The sequence below is a fragment of the Lagopus muta genome, chromosome 1, assembly GCF_023343835.1.
Source record: "Lagopus muta isolate bLagMut1 chromosome 1, bLagMut1 primary, whole genome shotgun sequence".
NCBI classification, from domain to species: Eukaryota; Metazoa; Chordata; class Aves; order Galliformes; family Phasianidae; genus Lagopus; species Lagopus muta.
In genome coordinates, this window is record NC_064433.1 from 122176670 (window position 1) to 122203189 (window position 26520).

Genomic DNA, 26520 nt, shown 5'->3' on the forward strand with positions numbered 1-26520 from the left:
TAACAGTATTTCAGGGAAAACAAATAAAAAATAAAAAATAAAAAAGATTAAAAATAAAACAAAACAAAAAACAATAACAACAAAAAAACAAAAACATGCTTCAGCCTTATTCTGCATATATTTGTCTGTTTGGATTCCCTCTAATGCCATGCCCCTTTGTGGAGGAGCAGCATGGATATACCTAACAATTAGAAAAGCAATAGTCCCTGGTTCAAGAAGTTGAGAGATTTTTTTCCCATTGGGAACAAACCTAGAAAAAAACAACATAAACAAATTTCACCTTTCAAAGCTTCCTTTTTATTCTTGCTTTGGGGTCCTGACATTCCCTGTATTCCAGTAATCTCTACTCTCATGCTGGTGCACACGATGTCTGGTTGCAGGTTGACTCTTCAGAGCCAATTTGAGCCAAAGCACATAATCTTATCCAGGCAAACATTTTAAGCTTGTGCACTTACACAGTCCAGGTAGAGACGACATAACCTATTGACAGACTGCAGCCTGGAACGGTACTTCGCATAGTGAAACTGAGACCGCACCTTTTCAAATAAGAGCAAAGTCTGCATGACTCGCCTGAGTGATTGATTGTCTGCATGATTGCCACTCACATTTGGCACTTGCACGTCTGCAGAGTACTGATATGTTGCAGCACATGACACCACAGGATGCCTGTTTTGTACTAAATCTTTTCAGTCATGAGGAGTGGATACAATCACAGATGGAAAAAAAATGAAGTGGTAATGAACTGTGTTAGGTTAAAATAATTGATGGTGTGAGATGATCAAGAAAGTAATAAGAAGACTTGTGATTTTGTATTCAGTTTCTCCAATTGCTAAATGCTAGATTTTCACACATTTATCAAAATGAACTAGGTGTGAAACTGAAACTAGACAAGATTTTTCCACTAACGCTGCAATAAGCAAGGCCTCGTTTCCTATATATTTATATAACATAATTACAGCAGGCTCTCCTCATTTTCCCTGCCTTCCAATGTTTTCTTTTCTTTTCCACCAGTACTTCCAGGCCTCTGCCTTGACCCAGATTGCAATCTAGTTCAGAAGCAGAATTATTTTGTGCCTGGCTTTAAGGTAGTATCAAGAACTTAGCAGCTATCTATGTTATAGCAGTTTAAACAGAACAAGTAACTCCTGGGTAAAGCAAAGGACTCCAGCTTTTCTAGCAGGAACAGAAATTCTATTAATGATTACTGAGTTTCACAAAATTTGCATACACATTTTAATCTTTGAATGTCTAGCTTTGTAACAAATACAGTTAAAAACTGTTATTGGGTTTGATTGTGACTGAGAAGGAAGGAAATGGAAGAATGCCTGCTTGCATTGGATTACCACAGAAAACTACTTAAAAATAGTCAGTTTGCAATCCTGAGGGTGCAAGTATTAATAAGTATTAACAGTCCTGTGCATCCCGTTCCCTGCCCACCGCCCTGTGGTGCAGCCCCTTTCCCTGACCCTCAGCCGCCCTCCCCTGACGCAGCTCCACGCCGTTCCCTCGGGCCCTGTCGCTGTCACACAGAGCAGAGCTCAGCGCTGCCCCTCTGCTCCCTGTGAGGAGCTGCACCCGTTGTCAGGTCCCCCCTCAGCTCCTCTGCTCTGCGCTGAGCCAACCAAGAGACCTCAGTCGCTCCTCATACAACTTACCCTCCAGACTTTACACCAGCTTCATTGCCTTCCTTTGGACGCTCTCTAATAGTTTCATGTCCTTCTTACATTGTAGCACCCACTGTAGCACCCTGCACCCAGTGCAGGGGAGGCTGCACAGCGCAGAGCAGAGCGGAACAACCCCTCCCCTTGCCCAGCAGTACCAGGCCTGGCGCACCCCAGGGTATGGTTGGCCCTTTGGGCTGTCAGGGCACACTGCTGGCTCATGTTCAACTTGCCATAAACCTGAACCTTCCAGATCCCTTTCCATGGGGCTGCTTTCCAGCCTCTAGTTCAGCAATCTGAACTTTCCCAGGTGCAGAATCCCGCACTTGCTCTTGTTGGTGATTGCCCAGTCCTCTAATTTGTCAAGATCTCTCTGCAAGGCCTCTTCACCCTCAACGGAGTCAGTAGCTCTTCCCAATTTAGTATCATCAGCAGACTTGCTCAAAACACCTCCTACATACAAGTAATTTATGAGAACATTGAAGAGAACTGGATTTAAAATGGAGCTCTGGGGAACTGCACTAGTGAGCAGCTACCATCCTGATGTAACTCAATTTACTATAACCCTTTGGACCGATCCCATCAGCCAACTGCTCACACATCACTTTATGTTTTTTGGTTAACTGTAGGCTGGGCATTTTGTTCAGAAGCATTGTGTCAGAAACAGTATTGAAAGCTTCAATGAAAATGAAAAAGATGTCATCAGTTGGCTTCCCTTCATCAATTAGATGGGTGTTCTTGTCATACAAGAAAATTAAGTTTGCTAAATAGGACCCTTTATTTTTTTTTTGTTTTGTTTTAACACATAGCCATACCACTTAAAAAACAAACAAAAAAACCTCAACCAAACAAATTTCAGTAGATCTTCAAAAATAACTTAGCAACTTTTAAAAGTGCTTTTGCAATTTTTGTGTCTACATAGTGTCAATATCCGCTTTTACACTACACGGTTTCAAGAGACATCTTCTCTTATCTGTGCTTTTGAGTGACTTCTTAAAGTGAGTGAGCATTACAAACAAATCCATCTGCTGTGATACCATTGTTCTCCACATTCATTACAAATAACAAAGGTCAACATTTGCTCATCTGGATTTGTGTTGCGCACCCAGCCTGGAAGAAAGAGAGTTCCTCTGGCAATCATAGTGACAGTGCAATCAAATTTTTCACAGCGCCTACACTTTATTTTGCTTGTCTGTGTGCCATTAATAACTTGTGGAAGCTGATGTTCTTGAATGGAGGACTCTGTGTACAGGGCCCTGAGCTGTTTCAGTTCATCACCGGCCATTTCCATCACTGTCATCTCGGCAAAAGCCTTTGGACTCAAAGTCCCTGAAAAAAGGTTATGTTTTAAGTTGCAACTTTTAGGGTTCTTCAGGTTAGAGATTTTACTTCTGATGCAATTTTTATACTTTTTGTCATTTTTAGAATGAAGAGCAAAAACATGTTCTTCAATTTCTTTAGACAGCTCTAGCCATTTATCAGTTTCTTCTTTGTCTTGGCAGTCTTTGGCAGAACCAGTCAAAGCTTTATAAAGAAGATCTGTGCATTTACACCTCAGAGCTCTCATGTGATCCTGCTGCAAGCCTGCTTCATTCACAAGAGGTTTAGAACCTTCATTATCGATGCGTCCTTCCTCAAAAGGGGAAAGCTGATCTATGCTGCCCTCTGCACTGTTACTTACCACTTTTTTAATGGTTTGTGGTGGGACCAACATTTTAGAAGGGGCAGCAGCTAATACCACCTGCTGACAAGGGCCTTCAGACAGCAGCTGTTCTCCAGGAATCCCAAGATGTTCAGATTCCTCACCCACACACACAGAAACTGACTTCTTGCCTTGCACTGACTGAAGACGGTTGTTCTTGTAAAGTGCTTTCCATCTTGATAACAGTTGCTTTGCTTTCTTTTTCAGCTCTGCTGAAGGGCAGCTCTTGAGTACTCTGTATACAATCTTGACAACTTCAGTCTCCTGAAGATATTCTACAGTCATACTGACATCTTCAAGCTCTCTAAGATGATCCTCAATATCTTGGAAATTGTTCTCAGAGAGTAACTTTTCAATACAATGGATTCTGTATATAATATTTTTCTGGTCAGACATTTTTAAATCTGAAATAAGAAAAAAACACAAAACAATTTCTGCAACTAGGACACTTATTATATCATTTTCTTTATATTATCGCCAGCTTGTTTTTATCTTGTATGTTCTTTTACACTATTTTATTTGGATATATCACTGGTTTTTCCAACCTTTTCTTGAAATGGTTTATAGTGGAATTAGCAGAACAAACATAGAACCCAGGAAGCCAGGCCCTAGGAAAGTGTAAGTGGGCATACTAGTCTAACTCAAGCAAGGAAAAAGCTGGCAGAAAGAAGGGCTTTGGAACTTCTGCTGAGGCAGAGTTAACTATTCAAAATTAGGGTGTGAAACTAGTTTTTAAGGAAAAAACAGTAATTTACCAAACATTGCACCAAGGAGGACACTGCCAGCACAATAAAAATGTCGAATCAAAGCTGTTTTTCTGTGCACACACAGCAAAATAGAAGTACCCAGGGAAAGTCTCAGCTACTACAGGAGATAAGTAACTACAAAGCCATTCTGTCAGCTGAGAGTACAGGTGGATTTTGTGGTGTTTAATGCATTAGCATTCATACCACTGGACTACCAAGGAGTTCTGAAATTCAGTATTTTTCACTGAAAGCAACAGATAAACACTCGTTGATGTATAAAAATCTGCTGTAAGTTTATACTTTTTCCAAAACACAGAAAGGGAAGCTTTATAGGCAACATACCATCCTCTCCTCACTCATAAGGCAGCAAAATATCAAGAGTTTTCACAGGATTAGTGTCAACAGATTCAATTTACTAAAAATGCTGGTTTTGGAGAATGTTTGTTTTTCCATTGCACAAATTATGAATGTATTAAAAATCCTGTCCTTCTGCTGCAGCAGCTATTTGAATAACACAATGTCCTCATTGCTGAATACGTTCTGTACTACCTTCCTGATAGTACTCAAGGACAGACTTGTAGAAGTAAACACTGCAACTTATTTAATCTGAAAGTTACAAATTGCAACATGAAAATTCACCTCAAACCAAGCAAGATTCTGCTGCCATCTTTCCAAAACGTGCAAAATGATCTTTCTCAGAAAAAAAAAAAAAGACTCTAAGTCTCAACTGCTGTGAATCTGTATTTCAACATCTTTTCCCACTTTTCAGTACTTCCAAGTATCTGACTACAAATAAACATTGCAGTGATACAGAATATCAGAAAAAAAACCACTTTTTTTTTTTTTTTTTAAACAGACATCACAATAACTCCACCCTAATTTGGCAAGACCTTTTTCATAAATTGTTCTAAGTACTGAGATGTTTGATTATCTGTTCTGTTGTCTTGATTTTAATAAAACATGCAAGTTCCAATTAAAGTTAACTTCTATTACAGACAGATGAGATGTATGAGGACTGATCCTTCATTTCAGACTTTTTCCTCAAGCTTTTCTTACTTTTAAAGAATAAAACTACCGAGTAAATGTGGGAATGGAATCTAACAAAAAATACCTAATTGATTTTTTTCAAGACCTTATTGAAGATATCAGAATTTTCAGGTGTTCTGAAGAACTTTTAAGTATTGCCACAACCTAATATGAGTAATTTGTACAGTTAATGAAGAGTAAGCTGCACACATTTTATTAGAAGCTGTAAAGCTAAGATTAAGAACTACTCCACAGTACGATTAGGCAAGTGATACTAATGTAACTCAATGGATCATAAGCCCCAAATCACACTCTGGCTCGTATGTGACCCACGATCACCAGCAATACTGAAATCTTTCTCTGGTTATGCAAGAGACCATGCATTCTCTCTCTTCCAAAATCATCTCTTCACTGCTAACAGAGAGTCACATCAGACTGGTAAACTTTTAACACGTCCCTATCACTGCTCTTTCCCTTTCTAGCTCTGTTATTATGTTACAGTTTGGTCATCAAGGCCGCTCAAAAACAGTGACACCTACAGACTGATTTAACAACAGTGACATCTGCAAACTCCTACTTGCTACTTTTGCAAATTCTTAAAAGTTAAAGACACATCACATGTACCTTAATAGTGATACATGTGTTGTCTTACAGCAACAGCTTTATTGAAGCATGCTCCCATATATTCTGACTGGTGTTAAATGAAAAGAGAAAAAGACATTTCAGAAAGCAGGGTTTTAGGACTTGAATGAGATTTCCTTCTAATTATTGAAAAATCCTTTCAAAAAGATGCCTAGTGCATTGCTGTGCACAAATATTACTAACATTATTCTCCTGGTGCTGAACAGAATTAAATGTGTAGACACACTGAATGGTGTGCTGTGAGCATGTGTCCCTTTTCATATGATTTAGTCTTCTGTATCTGCAGAAAAATGTGCCAGCTGAAGTTGCCTGCATCCTGACTCTATAAAAGGTCACTTGCACTTAGAAACTGATACAATGCCAGCTACACACAGTCACATTTGAAGGAACTCACAAGTACATTTCTTGCACCATCACTATTTCCATGATGAAACCTCCCAAGAGAGAAGGAAGAGATACAGCTGGATAATTTGTACATTTTGCAGTATTCAGTTGTACTGTGCATGCCAGAAATAAGTTTAAACATTAGGTAGGGCCTTGGAGCTCAAAAGAAAAGGAGAAAGACAAGAAAGTGAGCATCAATTTTCATTATGTTTCTACAAGCACAGACTACAGACCTGGCCTGACCTCCATGGCAAATGCTGTCTGCTTTCACTTCACTTGTCTTTAAACAGCTCATTCTTGCCTGACATTTTGAAGTCTTGTGAGAGCTCAATATTGTCTATAACAGAAATTATTTTACTAAAGTAGTTTCAGAAACAGAGGGAAAGCAGAGATACACTTTTTCAAATATATTTGTTAAACTGCCATAATGAAAAGCACATAGAGTTGAATCCTTCCTCACTTGTTCTGGTATCCAACCACAGAGACTGTAAGAGTGGAGAGAGTTGTTTTCTTAAGCAGGGTGACCATGGTTACAGCAAGACAGCTTCCCATCTCTCAAACATTCAGCAGCTGACATTAGAAGATGATCATCTGCTGCTATATATTGCTTTTCATGCAGTCTAGGGCAGAGGCAAATGCACTGTTAAATGCTCAAACAGTATAACTGCCCCATGCCTTAGATTCAGCTCCACTCCTTCTAATGCATGCCACTTCAAATGTAATTTTCTTCAGTGCTTCAAACTAGCTATACACATTATGTATTATGTTACACACACATACACAAAATTTACTTACCCAAACGCAAGACAGCCTTGTGTATTTTCAACATTTAGTATGCAGCATAAACTACATACATTTTATTTTGGTTTATTTATTTTCAGTTTTAGTGCACTGGCATGTATGCACAGTGAGGAAAAGCCACACGGATAGGAGCCTGCCATATAAACTGCAGAACTTTCCTATCTCCCACTCAGGGTATTCACGACTATGGACATAAAAAGAAATTCCCTCACAGAGGGCTTTGGTGATAATTAGTCCATGCATACACTTATCCTCTGCGACAAAGGTGTTCTTGTTTTCTTTTTACCTTCTAGTAGTCTGTCTTGGACTGTATTAAATACAATCTATATGTTCTACCTTAGGACTTTTCCCACATTAATGCAGTGATTAAGTTTCTAGAAATTCTAAGATCTACGTTGTCGTGCATTTACTTTTTCAAGTTTATCCAACAGCAAATTCAAGTAAAGGTTATGGTAGCAGTTGAATAAAACTGGATAACTGAATGTGGGGGATGAAAATTTAAAAGTTTAAAACTAATTCTGGAAATTCAGTTAGCTATTAAACTACTCACATTTATGTCCAGACATCACTTCCAAAGAAGTGCTTTCCTCAGCTCGTATGACAAACAGCAAGGAGAACTGGGTGACCTCCGCACTCAGCAAAGCTATGTAAGAGAAAAAAAAACCACATCAAAACACATGACAAGAACAGAATTGAAATTTGTAACTAACTTCTTCAGTGGAGTGGAATATTCATAGGCTGCAAGTAGAAACACAAGAAACAACTAGCAGGGAAACAACTAAGTGAAAGTAATAAATATGCCTTCATCAATGACAAATGAGAAGGAAGTTTCTGAGGGGAAAGCACTTTTGGAATGACACTGGTTTGCTGTGTGTATGTGGTCTTCAAAGGACCTTTAAATACTTAAAGCTGAGAAGTGATACATACCCATAAAGTACTCCACTACCTAGACAATCACAAATTTCATCTCAACTTCCATATCAAAAGGCAGTATGATGAGAAATAAGAAACATTGTTTATGCAGTGCTGCTCTGTAAATCAAGTGGCAACTGGATTTTAATCCTTAAGACTGATGTTGAGAACAAGCACAAAGCCAGTACATTTTGTAACTTCTAGCTTCCTTCAAAGGTTGAGGCAGAGTGCTTAAAACAGGGAATCCTGCATAACATTTCATATTAAGTCAGTATGTCAAGGAAATTTCTAGAACCAAGACGTGAGAAAATTCTCTCAGACTACTGCATGTTTTCCATGTTCTTAGAAAGAGAAACAAAGAATTACTGATGCAGTGGTAACACTGGAGGGCATTTTCTAGCCAAAGTTCACACTGAACCAAAGCAGAGTAAGCCTGAGTTCGTTCTTACTCACACTCCTATTCGTTGAACACTGATGTTCTGCTGTATAACAGGGTTTTGATGTTTTGTAGCATAATGGCAAAATCAAAAATCTGCAGCCTATGTTCCTCTCCCAGGCACATGAATGCTTTGTAGATGGAATTCTGCAAGCTTGTTCTAAGCTAGGCAACAGGCAGATAACCTGCATACTGACAAGGGGTTGTTGTTTTCTGCTGTCAGACATGCAAAAGCACTGTTTGAAACAAGTTAATCAGCAAACAGGGAAACAGAAGTTAAAACGACTCTTGGCAGTCTACAAACATTCATCATTCTCCCTAGTTCTGAAGCTCACACAACAAAACTTCTCTGGGGTGAGCCAAAGAGGTGGTGGATGCCCCCTCCCCGGATGTGATTCAAGGCCAGGCTGGATGGGGCTTCGAGCAACTTGGTCTAGCAGGAGATGTCCCTGCCTACAGCAGGAGGCTGGAACTAGATGATCTTAAAGGTCTCTCCCAAACCAAACCATTCTATGATCTGTGATAGTAAAGTGTCCTGCCCAACCTGTCTTGGCAGGTCAGCTGCTAAATGAAGACCACAGGCACAGAACCACAGAATCATAGAATCATCAAGGCTGGAAAAGACCTCCAAAATTATCTAGTCCACCTACCACCAATATTTCTCCACTAAACTATGTCCCTCAGCACAACAGCTAAACGTTTCTTGAACACTTGCAGGGACGATGACTCCACCTTCTGAAGGATTCTGAAGTGTTTCACGTTAAGTTAGCTGCAGGTTTAAATGGGAAAATATTTTACCACTTGAGGGAGCTGTAGCATAGCAAACCCATGCAGACTTGTGAGTGTGTCACATAAGTGCATAATGAGAAAATCCAGCCCAGGGAGAAAACAATTTCTCTATGGCCTTTAGGAAATTTTACATTTTTAGTGTACTTACTTGCATAAAATTTGGCAAAATAAACTCCCCAACAACAAACAAACAAACAAAAAAAAACCCCACCATCCTGTGTCCCCAAAGGTCATAGGCTGGGGGGAAGGCTTTAATCCCTCATCCAGTCTTTGTGCCACACACAGATTTTTCATCTGACATTTAAAAAATTCAGAATTTTACTGCTTTCCTACTTGATTTAATTCTATTTGGCAAATTGTTGCTGAACAAACATTGGTAAAATTAACTGAATATGTACTCAGTCAGCAGAGTTCTGTGGTCTTCCTTGTTCTGAGAAGAAATTCAAGAAAAAGGTGCATATGCAATAACATTCTTTTTCTGAATTTATGAAATGCATAATAATTGTTCTTGTAGAGCTGCAAGAACAAAAGGATGAATGATATCATAATTCAGTGCAGTACAAAATAAACATCCCCATCTCTCCTACAACTACACAAGGCATTTCCATTCTACTTAACTTCAGCAAAGTATGAGAACATCCATCTGAATTCCAAGTGAAGGTAGAAATGGGCTTGCATTTTTAATTACGCTCTGTAATACTGAACTGCTGAGGTCCTTTCTTACCAAATCATAACCATCTCTCACACTTGAATGCATGGCGTAATGAGTCACTGTGTGTACAAGAATTAGCAATGGTGATCAATAGAGATCTAACAAGTCAGTTTGCTCTTAAAGGGAAAACAAACAAAAAAAGTAGGCTACTTCAAGTTTGAAATACAGTCATCCTAAAACATCATGCAGAATCAGAAGTTTTTAAAAATGATAATCACTGCATGGGGAAAAACAAACAAACAAACCAGTCTGAGAGGTTTTCTGCTAACTAATCACAGAATCATCATAGAATCACAGAATGGCCTGGGTTGAAAAGGACCACAATGATCATCTAGTTTCAACCCCCCTGCTGTGTGCAGGGTCACCAACCACCAGACCAGGCTGCCCAGAGCCACATCCAGCCTGGCCTTGAATGCCTCCAGGGATGGGGCATCCACAACCTCTCTGGACAGCCTGTTCCAGCGTGTCACCACCCTCTGAGTAAAAGACTTCCTCCTAATATCTAACCTACACCTCCCCTGTCTCAGTTTAAAAACTAAGGAGCTAACCCTTGGGAAAAAAACCCACCCTCTCCAAAAATATTTGGGGTAAGTGCCTTGCTTCAGCTATACATCTCCACAGATTCAAAACTATAGTCTACCTTTTCTTAGTGCAGCCAACTTCTACTGAGAAACCAAGACAAAATAAAAATGCACCCAAGAAAGTATAGAGAATGTCTTGGAAAGGTAGAGCAGGCACAGCATCAATCTTCTCCTTTATCCCTACCTGAGATGCAGATTATTTTTCCTCAAAGAATTCTATGCAGTTGGAAGAAAACCCAGATTACAGCCAAGGCAAAGATCAGAAACAAACGAGTGTTCCTAACAATGTAACAGATTTTCTCAAAAAATATGGTCGGTGTTACAGCTGAGATGGTGCATAGCACAGTCCTGAAAAAACAACCAGATTTCTTGTCTTGGGCACCTAAATTCCTTATACATACACACACACACACACACACACACACACACACACACACACACACAAAGAAAAAGATCAAATGCCATTTTAAACTCAAAGCCTAAGAGAAAATTGGGGAATTTTCATAGCTGGCCTTGAAACCCAAAAACATTTCTGCATCCCTTCTTATGTGGGAGAACAGATTTCAAAGATTTTTGCAATAAATCATATTCCAGGGCTTTGAAATGAAAGCAGAAATCAGAGCTCTTCCTGCCCCTCAGCAGAACTGCCTTCTACCCAACCACAAAGACTTAGGAATTTTATAGGAATCCACCTTCAGTGCACAGCCACATGAATACAGCAGAGTTAATACAATGAACCCCCCGTTCTCACCCCCCTCCCCCCCCGCCCCGGGCCCCACCGCCTCCTTCAGCCTCACCCCGGGGCAACACCGGCAAGCAGAGTGCCGTGCCGTTGGGGAATACGCAGCACTACGGGCCCCACACCCCGTTACCTCCGCGCTGGGCCTCAACGCGCCGCAGCCCTCCCCGCCTCCCGGGCAGCGCTGCGTTCCGCCGCGTCTGCGAGCGGCGCTCGGCTGTGGGCAGCGCGGCCTGCTGCCGGCGGGATCCGGGGCTGGCTAGGCCGCGAGCTTTCCTCTGTCGTATGCGTTGTACACAGAGAATTCACAGTGGTTCTGGGAAAGATGCGTCTTTCTGGCACGCTTACAGATGTACGATGGGCTTCATTCTCGATGACAGCGAAAACTCGTACGATTTGTACGTAAATACGCTCGGTTGTATTCGCTGACGTGGCCCGCGCTGCCCTCTGCTGACAAGAAAGGATCCTGCCTCGTACCAAGGGCGCTTCCAGGCACACTCTCGCTAAGTGCTTAAGGGACGCCACGCTGTTGCTGTGGTCACTCCATTCCGAGTATTACACACAGCTGGTTACGGAGTTGAGGTCGGACTTCCTTTTTTGCATTGTTTTTGTGGCTCATGCAGCAACAAAGCGTGGGACAAAGCCTATCCCAACGAGTCCAAAGCTTTACAGAGGAGGAGACAGGCAGCACGGCTTTTCAGAGCTGGCCCAGACTCACTTCAGCAGGGAAGACACAAGGAGCATGACTTGCCCCTTGTGATAAGTCTTCCCAGGATGGAGATCAGAACAAAGGAGGCCATGATTTGAGGCAGGTTTCTCACTCACAGCCTTCTCCATTAAACCATCTTTGCTCTAATGAATGGTTGTTCCGGAGACAAAAAGGCCTGGAGCACCTCTCTTATAAGGAAAGGCTGAGTGACCTGGGTCAGTTCAGCTTTGAGAAAAGAAGAGAGAGAGGGGATCTGATCAATGTCTATGAATACCGAAAGTGCAGGAGGCAAAGGGATGAGGCCAGGCTCTTTTCAGCAAGGTGTGGTGAGAGGACAAGGGGAAACGGCCACAAACTGCAGCATAGGAAGTTCCATTCAAATGTGCATAAGAACTTCTTCGCAGTGAGGGTGACAGAGCACTGGACCAGGTTGCCCAGACAAGTTGTGGATTCTCCTTCCCTGGAGATGTTCAAGAGCCACCTGGATGCCTACCTGTGCAACCAGTCTAGGGAGACTGCTTTGGCAGGGAGGTTGGACTAAATGATCTCCAGAGGTCCACTCTAGCCCCTACAATTCTGTGATTCTGTCATAAAGCTTTCTCAGTTACTCCTGAAGTAAACCAAAAGATGAACATGATATACTTGTTATATTCCTATACTTGTGTAAAGGTACGTATACATATATTTGTATTTTTTGCAGGGTGTTCCAGGATAAAATCAGTGCTACTGTAACAGCTTGCTTTCCTTGGGATTTCAATGTTGGCTGTGCTAAGTATCTACTTCTCTAAGAAGAACAGACTTCTAGTCAGCAAGGTGAGATACTCTGCCAGCTGATAAATTGTTAACTATCCACAGAAATAGCTGGAAAATATTGGTTAGACAATTGCTGAACAGTTCATCCATGCCATCAAACCAGAAACCTGGAAAATTGCCACCATGATTACTTTGTTTATTAACTTATATGTACATTTAGGAGTTTGCAGTTCCTTTTCTCAGAAAACAGAGCAATAATAGAATCATAGAACAACGCAGTTCCTTTTGCTGAAATGAAAATTTGAACTTTCTGAAATCTTGCGTACAGGAAATGGGAGCAGCAGTTTCGAATGAAGTGGAATTGGGGAGATTATATCCTTCCTGAAGACCTAAAAGAGAACTGGCAAGTGGTCACTTGCTAGAAGTGCTTCTAGTGGGGTAGGCAAACTCAAGTTCTGCTCTTGGTAACGATAGTGTAGATCAAAGTGTTCCTAGTGAAATCAGAAGAGTACAATATCACAGAATCACAGATCACAGAATCACCCGGGTTGGAAGGGACCCCAAGGATCATGTAGTTCCAACCCCCCTGCCTAGCAGGGCCACCAAACATACACATTCAGATCAGGTTGCCCAGGACCCCGTCCAACCTGGCCTTAAACACGTCCAAGGACGGGGCATCCACAACCTCCCTGGGCAGCCCGTTCCAGGGCCTAACCACTCTCCTAGTAAAGAACTTCCCCCTAACATCTAACCTAAATCTTCCCTCCTTCAACTTAAAACCATTTCCCCTAGTCCTGCTGTTGTCAGCCCTTTTGAAGAGTTTACTCCCCTCCTGGGTGTAGGTTCCCTTCAGGTACTGATAGGCTGCAATGAGGTCACCCCGCAGCCTTCTCTTCTCCAGGCTGAACAAGCCCAACTCCCTCAGCCTGTCCTGATAGGGGAGGTGCTCCAGCCCCCTGATCATCTTAGTTGCCCTCCTCTGGACCCTTTCCAAAATCTCAATGTCTTTCTTGTACTGAGGGCTCCACACCTGGACACAGTACTCCAGGTGGGGCCTCACAAGAGCCGAGTAGAGAGGGACAATCACCTCCCTGTCCCTGCTGGCCACCCCTCTCCTGATGGAGCCCAGGATCCCATTTGCCTTTCGAGCTGCCAGAGCGCACTGCTGGCTCATATTCAGTCTCTCGTCCATCAGGACCCCCAGGTCCTTCTCTGCCGAGCTGCTCTCAAGGACGACAAAATGTGGCTGAGAACAGCTATACAAGCTGTTTGTGGCTGAGAACAGAATCTGTCTTCATATTTTCAGCAGAAAGCTTAAGCACCAAAGTTGTGATAAATGGTGAAAAACGTGCCCTTGCTTCCTGACTGAAAATCAAGAAATGGCAGAATTACAAATATTGATACAAGAGATACCATTAATCACATAGAGAATTGTAATCTTCACTATTATTATTAATACCTCTTACAGCATGTTCTGTAGGTTTGCAAAGCGTTGAATTGGCTGTAGTGTACTTTTGTATTAAATCTCTCTGATATTAGGACTGTAAAAGCCAAATGGGAGGTGGCAAAAGTTCAGACACTCTTCCTTATCATAGCTGAATCAATTGGTTTGTTCAGAATTATGGAACAGACTCTAACATCTGATTCGAGCATTTCCTGCCTCGGAAGAATTCGATCACATTATTCTTGGAAATCTAGAAAGCAAAGGATGATTAGTTATGGCTCTGAGCAGTTAAGGACTTCCTCCCCAAGATGGGCTGCTGTGATGGAAATGATGTTCCTTGAGTAACAGACCAACAGCAAAAAGCACAGAGACCAGCACTGCAAACTGGTGAAGCTGGTTGTGTGGAGGGCTTCTATCAGAATATTCTGCAGTGGTTTTAAAGGTTTGTTTCCGACTGCTTGAGTTTCCATGTGCATCCTGAATGGCCAATATGTTCATCCCTCAGTCTGTCACTGGCAGGAGATGTTATGTGACGAGAAACTGGATAGGAGCAAGCAGGGTGCGCTTGCAGCCTGGAAAGCCAACTGTGTCCTGGGCTGCATTAAAACAGGGGAGGCCAGCAAGGAAAGAGAGATGGTAGTCCTCCTCTACTCAGCTCTTGCGAGGCCCCGTCTGGAGTACTGCATCCAAGGCCTGGAGCCCCCAGCACAAGAAATATGCAGAGCTCTTCTATCAGGTCCAGAGGAGGGCCGCTAAGATGATCAGAGGACTGGAACGCATCTCCTACGAGGAAAGGTGGAGGAGACTGGGCTTGTTTAGCTGGAGAAGAGAAGGCTCTGAAGAGACCTCACTGTGCCCTTCCAGCTCTTGAATGGAGCATACAAACAGGAGAGGGAACAACATTTTACAAGGGTGGATATGATGGGACAAGGGGGGAGGGTTTTCAACTAAGACAAAGGAGATTTAGGTTAGATATGAGGAGGAAGTTTTTCACACAGAGGGTGGTGACACACTGGAACAGGCTGCCCAGAGAGGTTGTGGATGCCCCATCCCTGGAGGCATTCAAGGCCAGGCTGGATGTGGCTCTGGGCAGCCTGGTCTGGTGGTTGGCACCCTGCCCAAAGCAGGAGGCCTGAAGCTATATGATCTTCGAGGTCCTTTTCAACCCAGGCCATTCTATGATTCTATGATCTTGAAGGAGATGGGAGGCATATGGACGAGGAGTATGCTAAGAAAGGTGATGGGCCTTTAAGAGGAGATAGAATTGACTGTTCATGTATATAACCTTTACTCTGGTTCTTTTTCCTGCAATTGTGATGCTTCTTCTTGCAACTCAGCCTTACCAGAGGACCCCAGTGAGATACAGAAATGACAGGTTCACTGCATATGATGTACGAGATCCTGAGCCTCTGTTCAACTAAGCAAACTCCAGTGCTGCCTAGGACATTTGGTCTAGATTCTGTATTGTCTGACCACAGAAATGGCTCTTAGTCACTTTGCTGTGTCGTGCTTTGTGATCAGAAGTAACTTACGGGGAGGAGAAGTGAGTACTTCAGCTTTCACAGGAGTAAGAGTCTCAGGGAAGTATCTTTCAAGATGTCATAGGTGTTACATGAAAGTGATGAGGAGTGGTTGATGTTCATACTCCGAATGAAGTTGCTTACGGTGATCTGTGATCACAGAGATCTTTACTGCTTTTGAATAGTGAAATGCCAAGGAAAGGTGGAGGGCCCAAACACTTGATTATTCAGCCTGCAAATCTGAATGTTGTGTCTCAATCCATCCTACTCAGTCTTGTACAATACAGAGAAAATTTGAGGCCTTCATGCTCACTGGGTAAGTTAGTGGCCTTCTTTTTTGGATGCATGTATGCACTGGCTCAGACACTTTCCAGTTGAAATAGCTTGACTTTGGTAAGAGGTGGGTAAACAAAGCTTTTGCTAAGAAATTCTACTCTTGCTAGCTACTTTTTGAGATGCTTCTCCTTGGCAGATAATGGCTTTAGACATAGTTTTAGCATCCCAAGTTAAACAGCTCTTGTTATCTTTATTCATTGCCGAAGGAAATTGTGATCTTAGTTCTTAAGACAATTGAATTATGCTTGAATAATAGCAGTAAATTGCATTCAAATTGGCACGTGAAGAGTTCTGTATCTTCAGAATTAAATAATGGGCTATTACCATTTTTCTCTTCTTTTTTTTCTTATAAAAGCTAGTAGCATATGTGAATTTTCAAGCTACCTGGCATTAGATAAAGCAGTGCATTTCTATTTCTCTATGGCATGTATTATCATGGCCCTTTCCCTAGACCTAATGGCCTTATGGATTCTGTCTTTTCTAAATGGTACTTCAAAATGTAGCACCCTTTCTGAGGCTTGGGGCAGGACAAATAATTACTGGAGAGATTTGAAACCAGAATTTGCTACCATGTGGATGGAAGTTAGTGTGACTAGCTTCAGAAGAGAAGAAATTAAGCATACAGGAGCTGCAGGCTGTTTCCCAGGGAAAATGCAGTTCCTTAAGCACTGTGTTTGAGTGTTAAGCCTCAGATCCTTAGCTGGATCCTTGCGAGGGGTCCCAGTCGAGTAATGCTGGAAATTTCTAATTGGGGCCTTCTTGCTTCTTGAGACTGCAGTTTGTGAGGATTGAGTTCTTGTAATTAAGTACAGAAAAATGAAGACTAAGGAGGATGAAAGCAAGACCTTCTAAAGAGGGCTTGTGTCCCTTTACCTGCAGATGGTTTTTCAGTAGAATTCGTGTTTCTGCTCAGATCTGCCATTCTCTTACCTTATGCCTTAATGGCAGTGAAAATCAGCAATAGCTGTCCTTGGTAAACAGGGCTTTCTTCATTACTTCCTGTTCAAGAGTTTTTCTTCAAGATAGATGTGACGTGATGGATATCCATAAGAAAACTCTAGTAAACATTAGATTGGTTTAAAAATTATGCTCTAGGGGATGCTCTTGAAGATAACATGATAAATATATATGGAATCTGAGTATTTCTGTGTGTGCTCTTTCCTTAGGGTAAATACTTTCCACAAGAGTTTCCCTCTTCAGTTACATCTTATTGACTCAAGCTAGTATTCCTTCTTTCCAAAGTCAGGAAAAATGATCAAGTGCATAAAACTGGGTTTTTTTTGAACAAAACCGTAATATTGGTCGCATAGATCTGTGACGTAGACAGTTTCACTTCACATCATTGCATCTTTATTCTCATCAACACAGTAATACTCTTTGCTTTGTAGTGACTTATTGCAGCTGAAATTCCATCCGTGATACTCCTTTGTTCAAAAGCTTCTCTTCAGATGATCATATCTTTACTCCTATACCTAAAATCTCTTTTCATTTCCCTAACCTTTCCCCTTTTTCTAAGTAATTTGTAGGAAACTCTATTCTGAGTTTCTCTTCCATTTCAAATTCTCCTTACAGCGTAGCATATGATTCATTAGAGAAAAAAATAATAAAAAAAAATTCCATGCATCAAGCTGCAGATCAGCCTGTGGTTCTCTTCCCCAAGTGTATTTTCTAAAATGTAGTCTAAAATGGAAGGTTAGTGGAAGCTAAGATGATATTTGGAACACAAAAACCAGGATAAATGATCATGGGTACTCACTCCAATATGTGGGATTCAAAGCAGCAAGTGATAGATAAAAGAAGTCAATAAAATGGCTTATATAAAAGTGAAGAGAAATGGAGCAGTGATTCTGACTCTTATTCTTGCTGTCACAGCATGATTGTTGTTTTATTTCCTGCATAACACTTGAATACCTAAGTCAGCAATGCAGAAAGCATGTGTTTCACTTAGGAATGCAGTGCATACTGCCTTAAGGGTGGCCTATGATTAAGCTCTTTAAAACAATTACTGGGTATGAAATGGTTGTTTGCTCTCACTTAGATACAAGCGCTCAATTAATAGAGTTCTGTTAACATTCAGCTTGGAGAACAAGACAGGACTTGTGGGAATACAAGAAAAACTGTTCAGAGCAGAAGCTGTGGAGCAAGATGAACAGCATGAGAACCAAGGACACCTCTAGAAGAAGAAAGAACATCTCATGGCTCTGACTGGATAAGTGCCTGTGTGAATATTTGAAGAGTGTTTTGTAGAATGCTCTGCTGACATGTAAAGGTGGATGGGAAAGCTAGAAACAGAAAACTTGTGAAGGTATATAGGTGATATGAGAACTTGTGCTAAATGATTTAGATCATTCACACCTGAGTCCGTGCATCAGACGCTGCATACCTCTAGTACAAGGGACAGGCTGAGAGAGCTAGGGCTGTTAAGCCTGGAGAAGAGAAAGCTCTGAGGTGACCTGATAGCAGCCTTTCAGTATCTAAAGTGGGACAGTGAGAAAGAAGGGAACAGACTCTTTATCAGGGTCTGCTGTGATAGGAGAAGGGGAAATAGTTTCAAACTAACAGGGGGGAGACGTAGATTGAATGTAAGAAAAAGGTGTTTTAAAATAAGGGTGGTGAGGCACTGGAACAGGTTATCCAGAGAGGGGGCGGATGCGCCCCATTCCTGGGGACTTTCAAGGTCAGGCTGGACTGGGATCTGAGCAACCTAATCGAGCTGTAGGTATCCCTGTTCATTGCAGGGGAGCTTTAAAAGTCCCTTCCAACTCAAATGATTCCCCTGGCAATCTATGCATTTGTCTTCCCAGCAGCAGTTCTTATGGTGTAATTAGCATAGATAATCATCCTCCAGAATAAGAGCTATGTTCTATTGGTTCTATTTCTCTACTTTTCTGGAGTTCAGGTCTCTAGAGAAGAGCAAGAAACAAATAGCAAGAATGATAGGGTGACACAAGAAGAAGAAATCATTGCTGTTCCTCAGTATCAAACTGTAGATGAAAAGGGGTTAGTGCAGTCTGTTCCTGTGCCTTTTCTGTCAAACTCTTCTACCTGAGCTCAAGTAGGTGCTTTTCTTTTAAATGTAAGGAACTGTTCTAAACTATCAAAGTGAACTCTTCATGCATACTGTTCTTGAATAGGTTCCTCTGAATACGCACTTTGGGGTGCTTGCCCCAAACTAGGAATGGCAATTAATTGGAATACTAAAAGCATGCATAAACACTGTCTGAACTTTATCTCAGTGCCTAATCCAAGCCCAGCTGCCTGGGTCTGTTGGTTCTGGGTGTTTACATGCATTCTCCTATTCATCTAGCTGGCTGTCACTTTGTATCTTGGAAGTAGACAAAAAGAATTACGTTTTAGTATCTTTCCCAAGATGTGCCAGCCAGCGCGTAGTGTTCCAGTCGACAAAAGGCTTTTGAATTTCATGCTACTCCAGTGGATTCTGCTACTTTTTATCAAATTAAGACGGCAGAGTACTGTGATTTTGCTGGCCCCTCATTTTATTTCGGTTTGCAGTCGCCCTTAAGCAGTGAGGGTCAGCATATTTGCTGTAACCTTTTTTTTTTAATTAAATAAAATAGTATTCATTTATGTGGACTTCACATAGTAGTGACATTGACAATTGATGATTCTGTGATTTTTATATCCTCTTGGGAGAATCAATATTGTCAGTGAAAACCTGCTCAGTGTTGCAGTTTGCAGGCAAGATGACAGGAGGGTGATGCTCATTGAGCATCAAGGATGCTGATGTATTCACACGATATTATTTTGAAAATAATGTAAGAATTGCCATGTGCTAAGCTTTAGAAATGGGCAACATCCTTTATCTTTAGGTGGACAACATTGCTTAACAGAACTTGTTTACAGTTTTGTAGGCGTCAAATCCGGAGATGTTTCTGCAAGTTTTTCTCTCTCTCAGGAGATAACTGTGCTGCCATTTAGGAAACACCCACTGCTTTGCAACTTCAGTTTGTTTGTACAGATTTATACATTGCTTTTGCACCACAGATTCCAGTGGTTTTATTTTTTGTAATAATTATCACTTCTGAAATTGTGCTCTGTGCTATGGAGGTACACTCTGCTTAAAGGAAGAAAAACAGTTTGCATAGAGCATGGAGCCTTATATACAGCTTACACTTTTAAATGGCACTTACAAAGCATGTTTTTTTGTTTGTTTGTTTGTTTGTTTTTTTCCTGTAAACAGGTAAGCTATAGGATAAATTGTCAAGGAAGTTTCTATAATTTTTGGTCTTAATGCTAGATAAGATCAAGGTAAGGGGGGAACCAAAAGGCTTTGGGCCAATGGAATCACTAGAGGCTTGCAACAGTTTGGTTAGCTGCCAATGACCCCAAGATGCTTGCAGCCTTCACTACAGCTTGGCCCTTATTCAGAAAGATCAAACAATCAAGCAACCTTTCATTTGGTGCTAGAGAGAGGCCTGTACATAAACACAGTGTGCAGTGCAGCTCCCAGACAGTTTGTGCTGCAGCTCATGCTAATTGCTGAGCAGGTGTCCCTGTCAGGGAAAAAGCTGTGACCCAAAAGGAAGACTAAGTGAAATGTGGCTCTGTTCTTAATTGATGTGGGGCCCTTGTGACACAGAACTGAGAAAGGGCTGAGTACTGAATGCCTTCTTCACTCAGCTTTTTACTTTGCAAGGCTGACCTCTGGAAATGATCTCGATGGCAGTAAACAGGGAAGAGAAAAAGTAAATCTCTTCCATATTTCTTTATACACAGTGATGTTGCTCTAGTCAAATGCTGTCTGTTGCAAGCCTTCCTTTACAACTTCTTTCACAAACACAAAGTAATGTTTGGCTGTTATGTATATACACTCTTGTCTCAAGCTATGCAGAACTTCTGTGAATGTTTTCAACTGGATATGAAATTAAGTAGATGAGGAAAAACACACCCTGTTCACACTGATCAAATGGATTTAATGGCACCAGTAATAGTCTGTCTGAGTACTGCATATATTACGTGTGGTTGCCATGTGACAGATGGCAGCAGAAAAGTACTCTGACAAAATGGCACCTGACATCCAGGAAGTCTGTATGAAGCAAAGGTGTGTTGCTGAATTCCTCTGTGTGGAGAAAATGGCACCCACTAGGAGTTTGCTGAATGCTTGTGGGTGTGAGCACAGAGGGGCAGTGTGCAGTGTACAGCAGTGATGTCTGTGACTGTGGGTCACCTGTGCTGGCACAGATTTTGAAGAGCACAGCATGCAGTCTCATGCTCATTGCAGGCAAAAATGCATAGCTAATGGTGATGGCTATATTGGAGAACAGTTGCTTTGCAGCTGAGGATTTGCTCTATCAGAGTGACTGTGCTCATTTTACCTGTTTCCGTGAAAATAAATAGGAGGCATTACTTTTGGAGCAAATATAGGTGGCCCAGGACTATTCGTCTTCACTCAGTGCAGCCGAAGCAAACCAGCAGGCTGGACACTGGTGCTGTACACCATCTGTACCACAGCCAGTTCCCTCAGGTCCTGGGTGCCTTTCTCCTTCAGGGTACTCCATTTGCCTGGCTTACATGCCAGGAAAAGATTCCCCGGAGGGAACCTCTTACTCACGGCTGAGTCATTGCTGCTGCTGCTACATTCTATTTTGTCTTAGGTGGGAGCAGCAGTTATTCTGTATCCACCGTTTTGTCTCTTCCACAGTCCTAGTTTGTGCCATTGCTGCAATGAGCAAGAACGTAGCTGAGCACAGAAGGAAAGGAATTGGGCAAACACTGCAGCGCAAAGCCATTAGGTGAGCATTTCCAAGCACGGTGTGTAAGTGAGTTATAAAATACAAGCAGCTCTACAAAACAGGAGCATCCTGGGTTGACAAATAAATGATACCCTTCATACACTAACTGCCAGCTTGTTTCACCCTTTTCCCTTAGTAATGGCATTTCTTTTCCCTTAGCGATGGCATTTCTGAGGGATTTTTGCTGTAGGGGCAGAGATGGGAGGTGTCACTGGGAAGAATTCCTTAAAAGATATGCATACATGTTTAAATTATGTTTGTGGGCATCTATAACTCAGGAAGGAATACCTCATATGTGTATCACTGTTAAGAGAAACCCTGAAATGAAAGCATGGAGTTCCCCACAGCCAGCTCTGCCAGGCTCTGGGGCTGTGAGCTGAGATCACCGGAGCCGCGGCTCTGCCCTGAGGGGATGGATGGCAACACCTGTGAGCGGGGCCGTGACCGACAGGTGACCCCGGCCGTGACCTCCAGATGACCCCGGGCCGGCCTCCGTGAGGAAGAAAGGGCGGGAACATCGAGGGGGTTGGAGAGAGAACGGCGGGAAGAAAAGCGCGGGAAGCGACAGCGGCGCCCAGCGCTCCTATTGGCTGGCGGGCTGAAGGGACAGCTATAAAAGGTGCGCGCGCGGGCAGGTGAGTGAGACGTTCTCCACAGCGTTGTGAAGAGAAGCGGGGTGCTGTGAAGGAAAGACGCCGGCGGTAGCAGCGACAGCGGCTGCAAGCGGTCTCCAGAGCCGAGGTGCGGCGGGGCCGGGGTGCGGCGGATCCGAGGCAAGGCGTAGCGGGGCCGGCGCGGGGGTGCGGCGAGGCTGGGACCGGGTCGAGGTGGGTTGGGCGGGTCGGGGCGGGGCCCGGGACTCTGCTGATGCCGCTGCGCGCGGGCTCCGGCGGATGGCAGCCGAAGTCGCAGGCCCCGATGGCGGCCGGGCCGAACCGGGGCTGGAGCTGCTAGTTGCGCTCCGGTGGTGGGCGGAAGGAGCCGGGGCTGGAGTCGCCTGCTGGGCTCTGAGGGCGGGCGGGTGGGCGGAGCCGGGGTCTCCGAGCGGGCTCCGAGAGCAGGGAGCTCTGAGCGCGCTACCAGAGGAGGCGAGGAGGCGCGACAAGCAGGGCGAGCTGCCACGTGCGAGAAGACGCTCCGAGGCAACAGCGAGCAGCAATAATAAAGCAATAGTAACTGCTATCGCAGTGCTGAAACAAACGGTTTTTTTTCTCTTCTCACGAACGAGGTGGTGGCAATGGGGGAGGACGCGAGAGTTGCACTGCTGATGAAAAGGGGGGAGACATAAAGTATCATTATGCTGTTTAAAAATGTGTGTTAAAGAAGCTCTATAAGAGGAACGGGTGGATGCTCAGAAAAATAAAGGCTTCAATGTGAAATACTGTATTCTAAAAGACAATCCATGACAATAGATGACACAAGTTGGAAATGTCCCTTGTAAATTCACGGCACATTATTGCTACGAACAGGAGAATGAGAAATGAAACGAATTTATAGGAGCTAGAATCTGAAATGTTCCAGGTGATGGGAGAAGCACGAGGCAAAAAAACCTCCCTAACGGGTGGGCCATGCTAACAATACAGAAGTGCAATGTGGTACAGTGGTTAACTTTACGGAGAACAATTACTATAATGACAACTGTTATTATTGCAAGAAGCGTCGTGGGGACGCGGGAGGCAGGAGCGAGCAAGAAGAGGATGCCGAAGCGTGCCGACGCGGGGGGGAAGGAGAGAGGCAGGCTGGGCAAAGCAGGTGTCCCGTTAGCGGGGCCGCAGTCACATGAGAGTTTGAGCGTTGCCGGTGCCTTGGCCGGCTTTGTGCTGGGCGACCTCCCTGTAAGCAGGGCTCGGGTCTTTGCTTTTGCTGTAGTTGGGCTTTTGCCTTGCTGCTCCTTAGGCTGCCTGGGGAGCGTGGCCCCCTGTAACGGAGGGCGAGAGCCACCTCTCCGCACCTGAGTGGGAAATGGAGCTCGCCGGACCCCGAGGCCGCCCTGTAAGCAGGGTAGTGCCGTTTGCCCGTCCCTCTTCCTCCTCCGGCCCCTCGGCATCGTTGCCTGGTGGTGGCCCGTAAACACGACGGCCCCGTACTCGGGGTGCGCGTCACGGCATCTGGCCTTTGGCTTTAGCTGGGAAGCCCCTTGGCATGTTGAGGTCTGCGGCCTCCGTGCAGGCTAGGGACAGGTCGCAGGCTCTTGTCTGTTGCCCGCGGTTGTGGGTTTATTCCCAGGGTTTGGCTGCGCTGCGTTGTCCTTCCCTCCTGGAAAGTCGCATCTGTGTGCGTGTGTTCCCCTTCCTTTCCATGTTTGTGTCTGTGGTGTGACTGAGCGACTGAGCTTCCCTTTAGGCTCCCACAAAAATGGCTGCAGCCTAGCTTCGACTTACCAGGGGGGAATGGAGGGCTTTGGTGCATGCCACAAAAGGGGTGTTCCCTCTCAGTCCCGCGAGCGCAGCGAGTGTCCTGTCTTCCTCCAAATTACTTAGCATAGATCAGAGCCACGTGGTAGTTCTGTGGCTGAGGCCGCCCTTTAGCCAGGGCTTGGGCCAGTCCTTTAGTGGCGCCTGCTCCGCTGGCGGTGTGACAGCCTCGTAGTCGGGGCGTGTGTCCCAAGCTGCGGAGGCCTCTGTCCCGCGAGCGGCCCGCCCTCCCTGTAATCAGGTGTGGGGAGGCTGCAGCATTGCAGCCGGCTGCTCTAGCCATCCAGCTGGTGGGATTGAGCCCTCCCTGTCCCGTCAGAGGGTGCAGGTTGAGGTGCTGGTTTTGTGTGTGGGGTGACCTCCCCGCTCGGTGGGTCGAGGTTGCTCCCCGGGTTCCCAAAGACGAGAGCTTGGTGCTGTTGTGGTGCTGCCGGGCGGGCCAGCCTGTAGCTCAGGCGTTGGCGGGAGCCTCGTGCTCCGCGGGGCTTGTTGGTGAGGGTGGGGTGTGGGGGTACCGTCCTGTAGGCAGGGCTGTGCGTGCCCCCGGTGTGTGCTTGGTGAGCTGCGTTCAGAGAGACCCCCTGTAGTCAGGCGGGCACGTGGCCCTGGCCTTTCAGAGGCACGGGGCCGCGAGATGCGGGGTTGGGCTTGCGCCCTCCCTGGAATCAGGGCTGGGAGCCCGAGCGCGGCATTTGGCCGTGTTGCCCCGCTGCCTGGCAGCTGAGAGTCGATCCCGCCGCTGGGGGGGAAACCGAGCTCCGTGGCTCCAGGGGTGTTGTCCACCCGCCTGTAATCAGGGTCTGGGTGCGCGAGCGCTTGTGCTCAGCTGGCAGCCTGTGTGGGGTGACCGCCCCGTTAGCGGGGTGCGGGTCGAGGTGCCCCCTGAGTGGGAGAGAAGGAGCCTCCCGCGGCCGGTAGGGATGGGGGCTGCCCCGTAAGGCGGGGAGCGCCAGTGCCCCGCAGTCCCAGGCCCTTTGCAACGGATGCAGTGGCGGGGGTCCCCTGTAATCAGGGAAGATGACTCTTTGGCCGCTGCTTTTTGTGTGCCCAGCTCCATTTGCCCAGTCTGCCCGCCTCTGTGATCCCCCGCAGCACTGGCTGGAAGCGCGCCGTGCGCCAGTGAGGTGAGCAAAGCTGCTCCCAGTAGTTTTTGCTGGGATGAAGAGGGGAGGGGGGATGCTAGGCCTTCCTTGGCTGGGTGGGGGCGTGCCGGGTTCTTTTGTGATGTTGGGTTTCCCTTTCCCTTCCGGTGGGGGGCTTGTTGCTGTGCAGGTCTAATGGTGTCCTCGCTGATGTTTCAGGAGCTGCTGCAGGAGGAGGAGGAGGAGGAAGAAGAAGCGTCGTGGGGACGCGGGAGGCAGGAGCGAGCAAGAAGAGGATGCCGAAGCGTGCCGACGCGGGGGGGAAGGAGAGAGGCAGGCTGGGCAAAGCAGGTGTCCCGTTAGCGGGGCCGCAGTCACATGAGAGTTTGAGCGTTGCCGGTGCCTTGGCCGGCTTTGTGCTGGGCGACCTCCCTGTAAGCAGGGCTCGGGTCTTTGCTTTTGCTGTAGTTGGGCTTTTGCCTTGCTGCTCCTTAGGCTGCCTGGGGAGCGTGGCCCCCTGTAACGGAGGGCGAGAGCCACCTCTCCGCACCTGAGTGGGAAATGGAGCTCGCCGGACCCCGAGGCCGCCCTGTAAGCAGGGTAGTGCCGTTTGCCCGTCCCTCTTCCTCCTCCGGCCCCTCGGCATCGTTGCCTGGTGGTGGCCCGTAAACACGACGGCCCCGTACTCGGGGTGCGCGTCACGGCATCTGGCCTTTGGCTTTAGCTGGGAAGCCCCTTGGCATGTTGAGGTCTGCGGCCTCCGTGCAGGCTAGGGACAGGTCGCAGGCTCTTGTCTGTTGCCCGCGGTTGTGGGTTTATTCCCAGGGTTTGGCTGCGCTGCGTTGTCCTTCCCTCCTGGAAAGTCGCATCTGTGTGCGTGTGTTCCCCTTCCTTTCCATGTTTGTGTCTGTGGTGTGACTGAGCGACTGAGCTTCCCTTTAGGCTCCCACAAAAATGGCTGCAGCCTAGCTTCGACTTACCAGGGGGGAATGGAGGGCTTTGGTGCATGCCACAAAAGGGGTGTTCCCTCTCAGTCCCGCGAGCGCAGCGAGTGTCCTGTCTTCCTCCAAATTACTTAGCATAGATCAGAGCCACGTGGTAGTTCTGTGGCTGAGGCCGCCCTTTAGCCAGGGCTTGGGCCAGTCCTTTAGTGGCGCCTGCTCCGCTGGCGGTGTGACAGCCTCGTAGTCGGGGCGTGTGTCCCAAGCTGCGGAGGCCTCTGTCCCGCGAGCGGCCCGCCCTCCCTGTAATCAGGTGTGGGGAGGCTGCAGCATTGCAGCCGGCTGCTCTAGCCATCCAGCTGGTGGGATTGAGCCCTCCCTGTCCCGTCAGAGGGTGCAGGTTGAGGTGCTGGTTTTGTGTGTGGGGTGACCTCCCC

General features: G+C 45.3%; 2 protein-coding genes across 6 annotated transcripts in view; both read right to left on the reverse strand.

Moving 5' to 3' along the window:
* Positions 1 to 255: 255 nt before the first annotated feature.
* TCEANC (transcription elongation factor A N-terminal and central domain containing) lies at positions 256 to 11593 on the reverse strand. Of its 5 annotated transcripts, XM_048968971.1 has the most exons (4): positions 11265 to 11560; positions 10577 to 10740; positions 7513 to 7605; positions 259 to 3767 (listed from the first exon to the last, which is right to left on the reverse strand). In XM_048968971.1, the coding sequence occupies exons 3-4, from the start codon at positions 7526 to 7528 to the stop codon at positions 2671 to 2673; spliced, it is 1113 nt and encodes a 370-aa protein (XP_048824928.1). In that variant the 5' UTR covers positions 7529 to 7605; positions 10577 to 10740; positions 11265 to 11560; the 3' UTR covers positions 259 to 2670. The 5 variants fall into 5 exon arrangements, with proteins under 5 accessions (XP_048824952.1, XP_048824928.1, XP_048824937.1 ...); XM_048968980.1 differs by lacking the exon at positions 10577 to 10740 and having other exon boundaries at positions 11480 to 11593; XM_048968964.1 differs by lacking the exon at positions 10577 to 10740.
* Positions 11594 to 14604: 3011 nt separating this feature from the next.
* Positions 14605 to 26520, reverse strand: part of EGFL6 (EGF like domain multiple 6) — an 80744-nt gene continuing 68828 nt past the window's right edge. Inside the window, exon 13 of the transcript XR_007380477.1 lies at positions 14605 to 14903. The gene's annotated coding sequence lies outside the window, so the exon portion shown is untranslated. The remainder of the gene's footprint in view (positions 14904 to 26520) is intronic.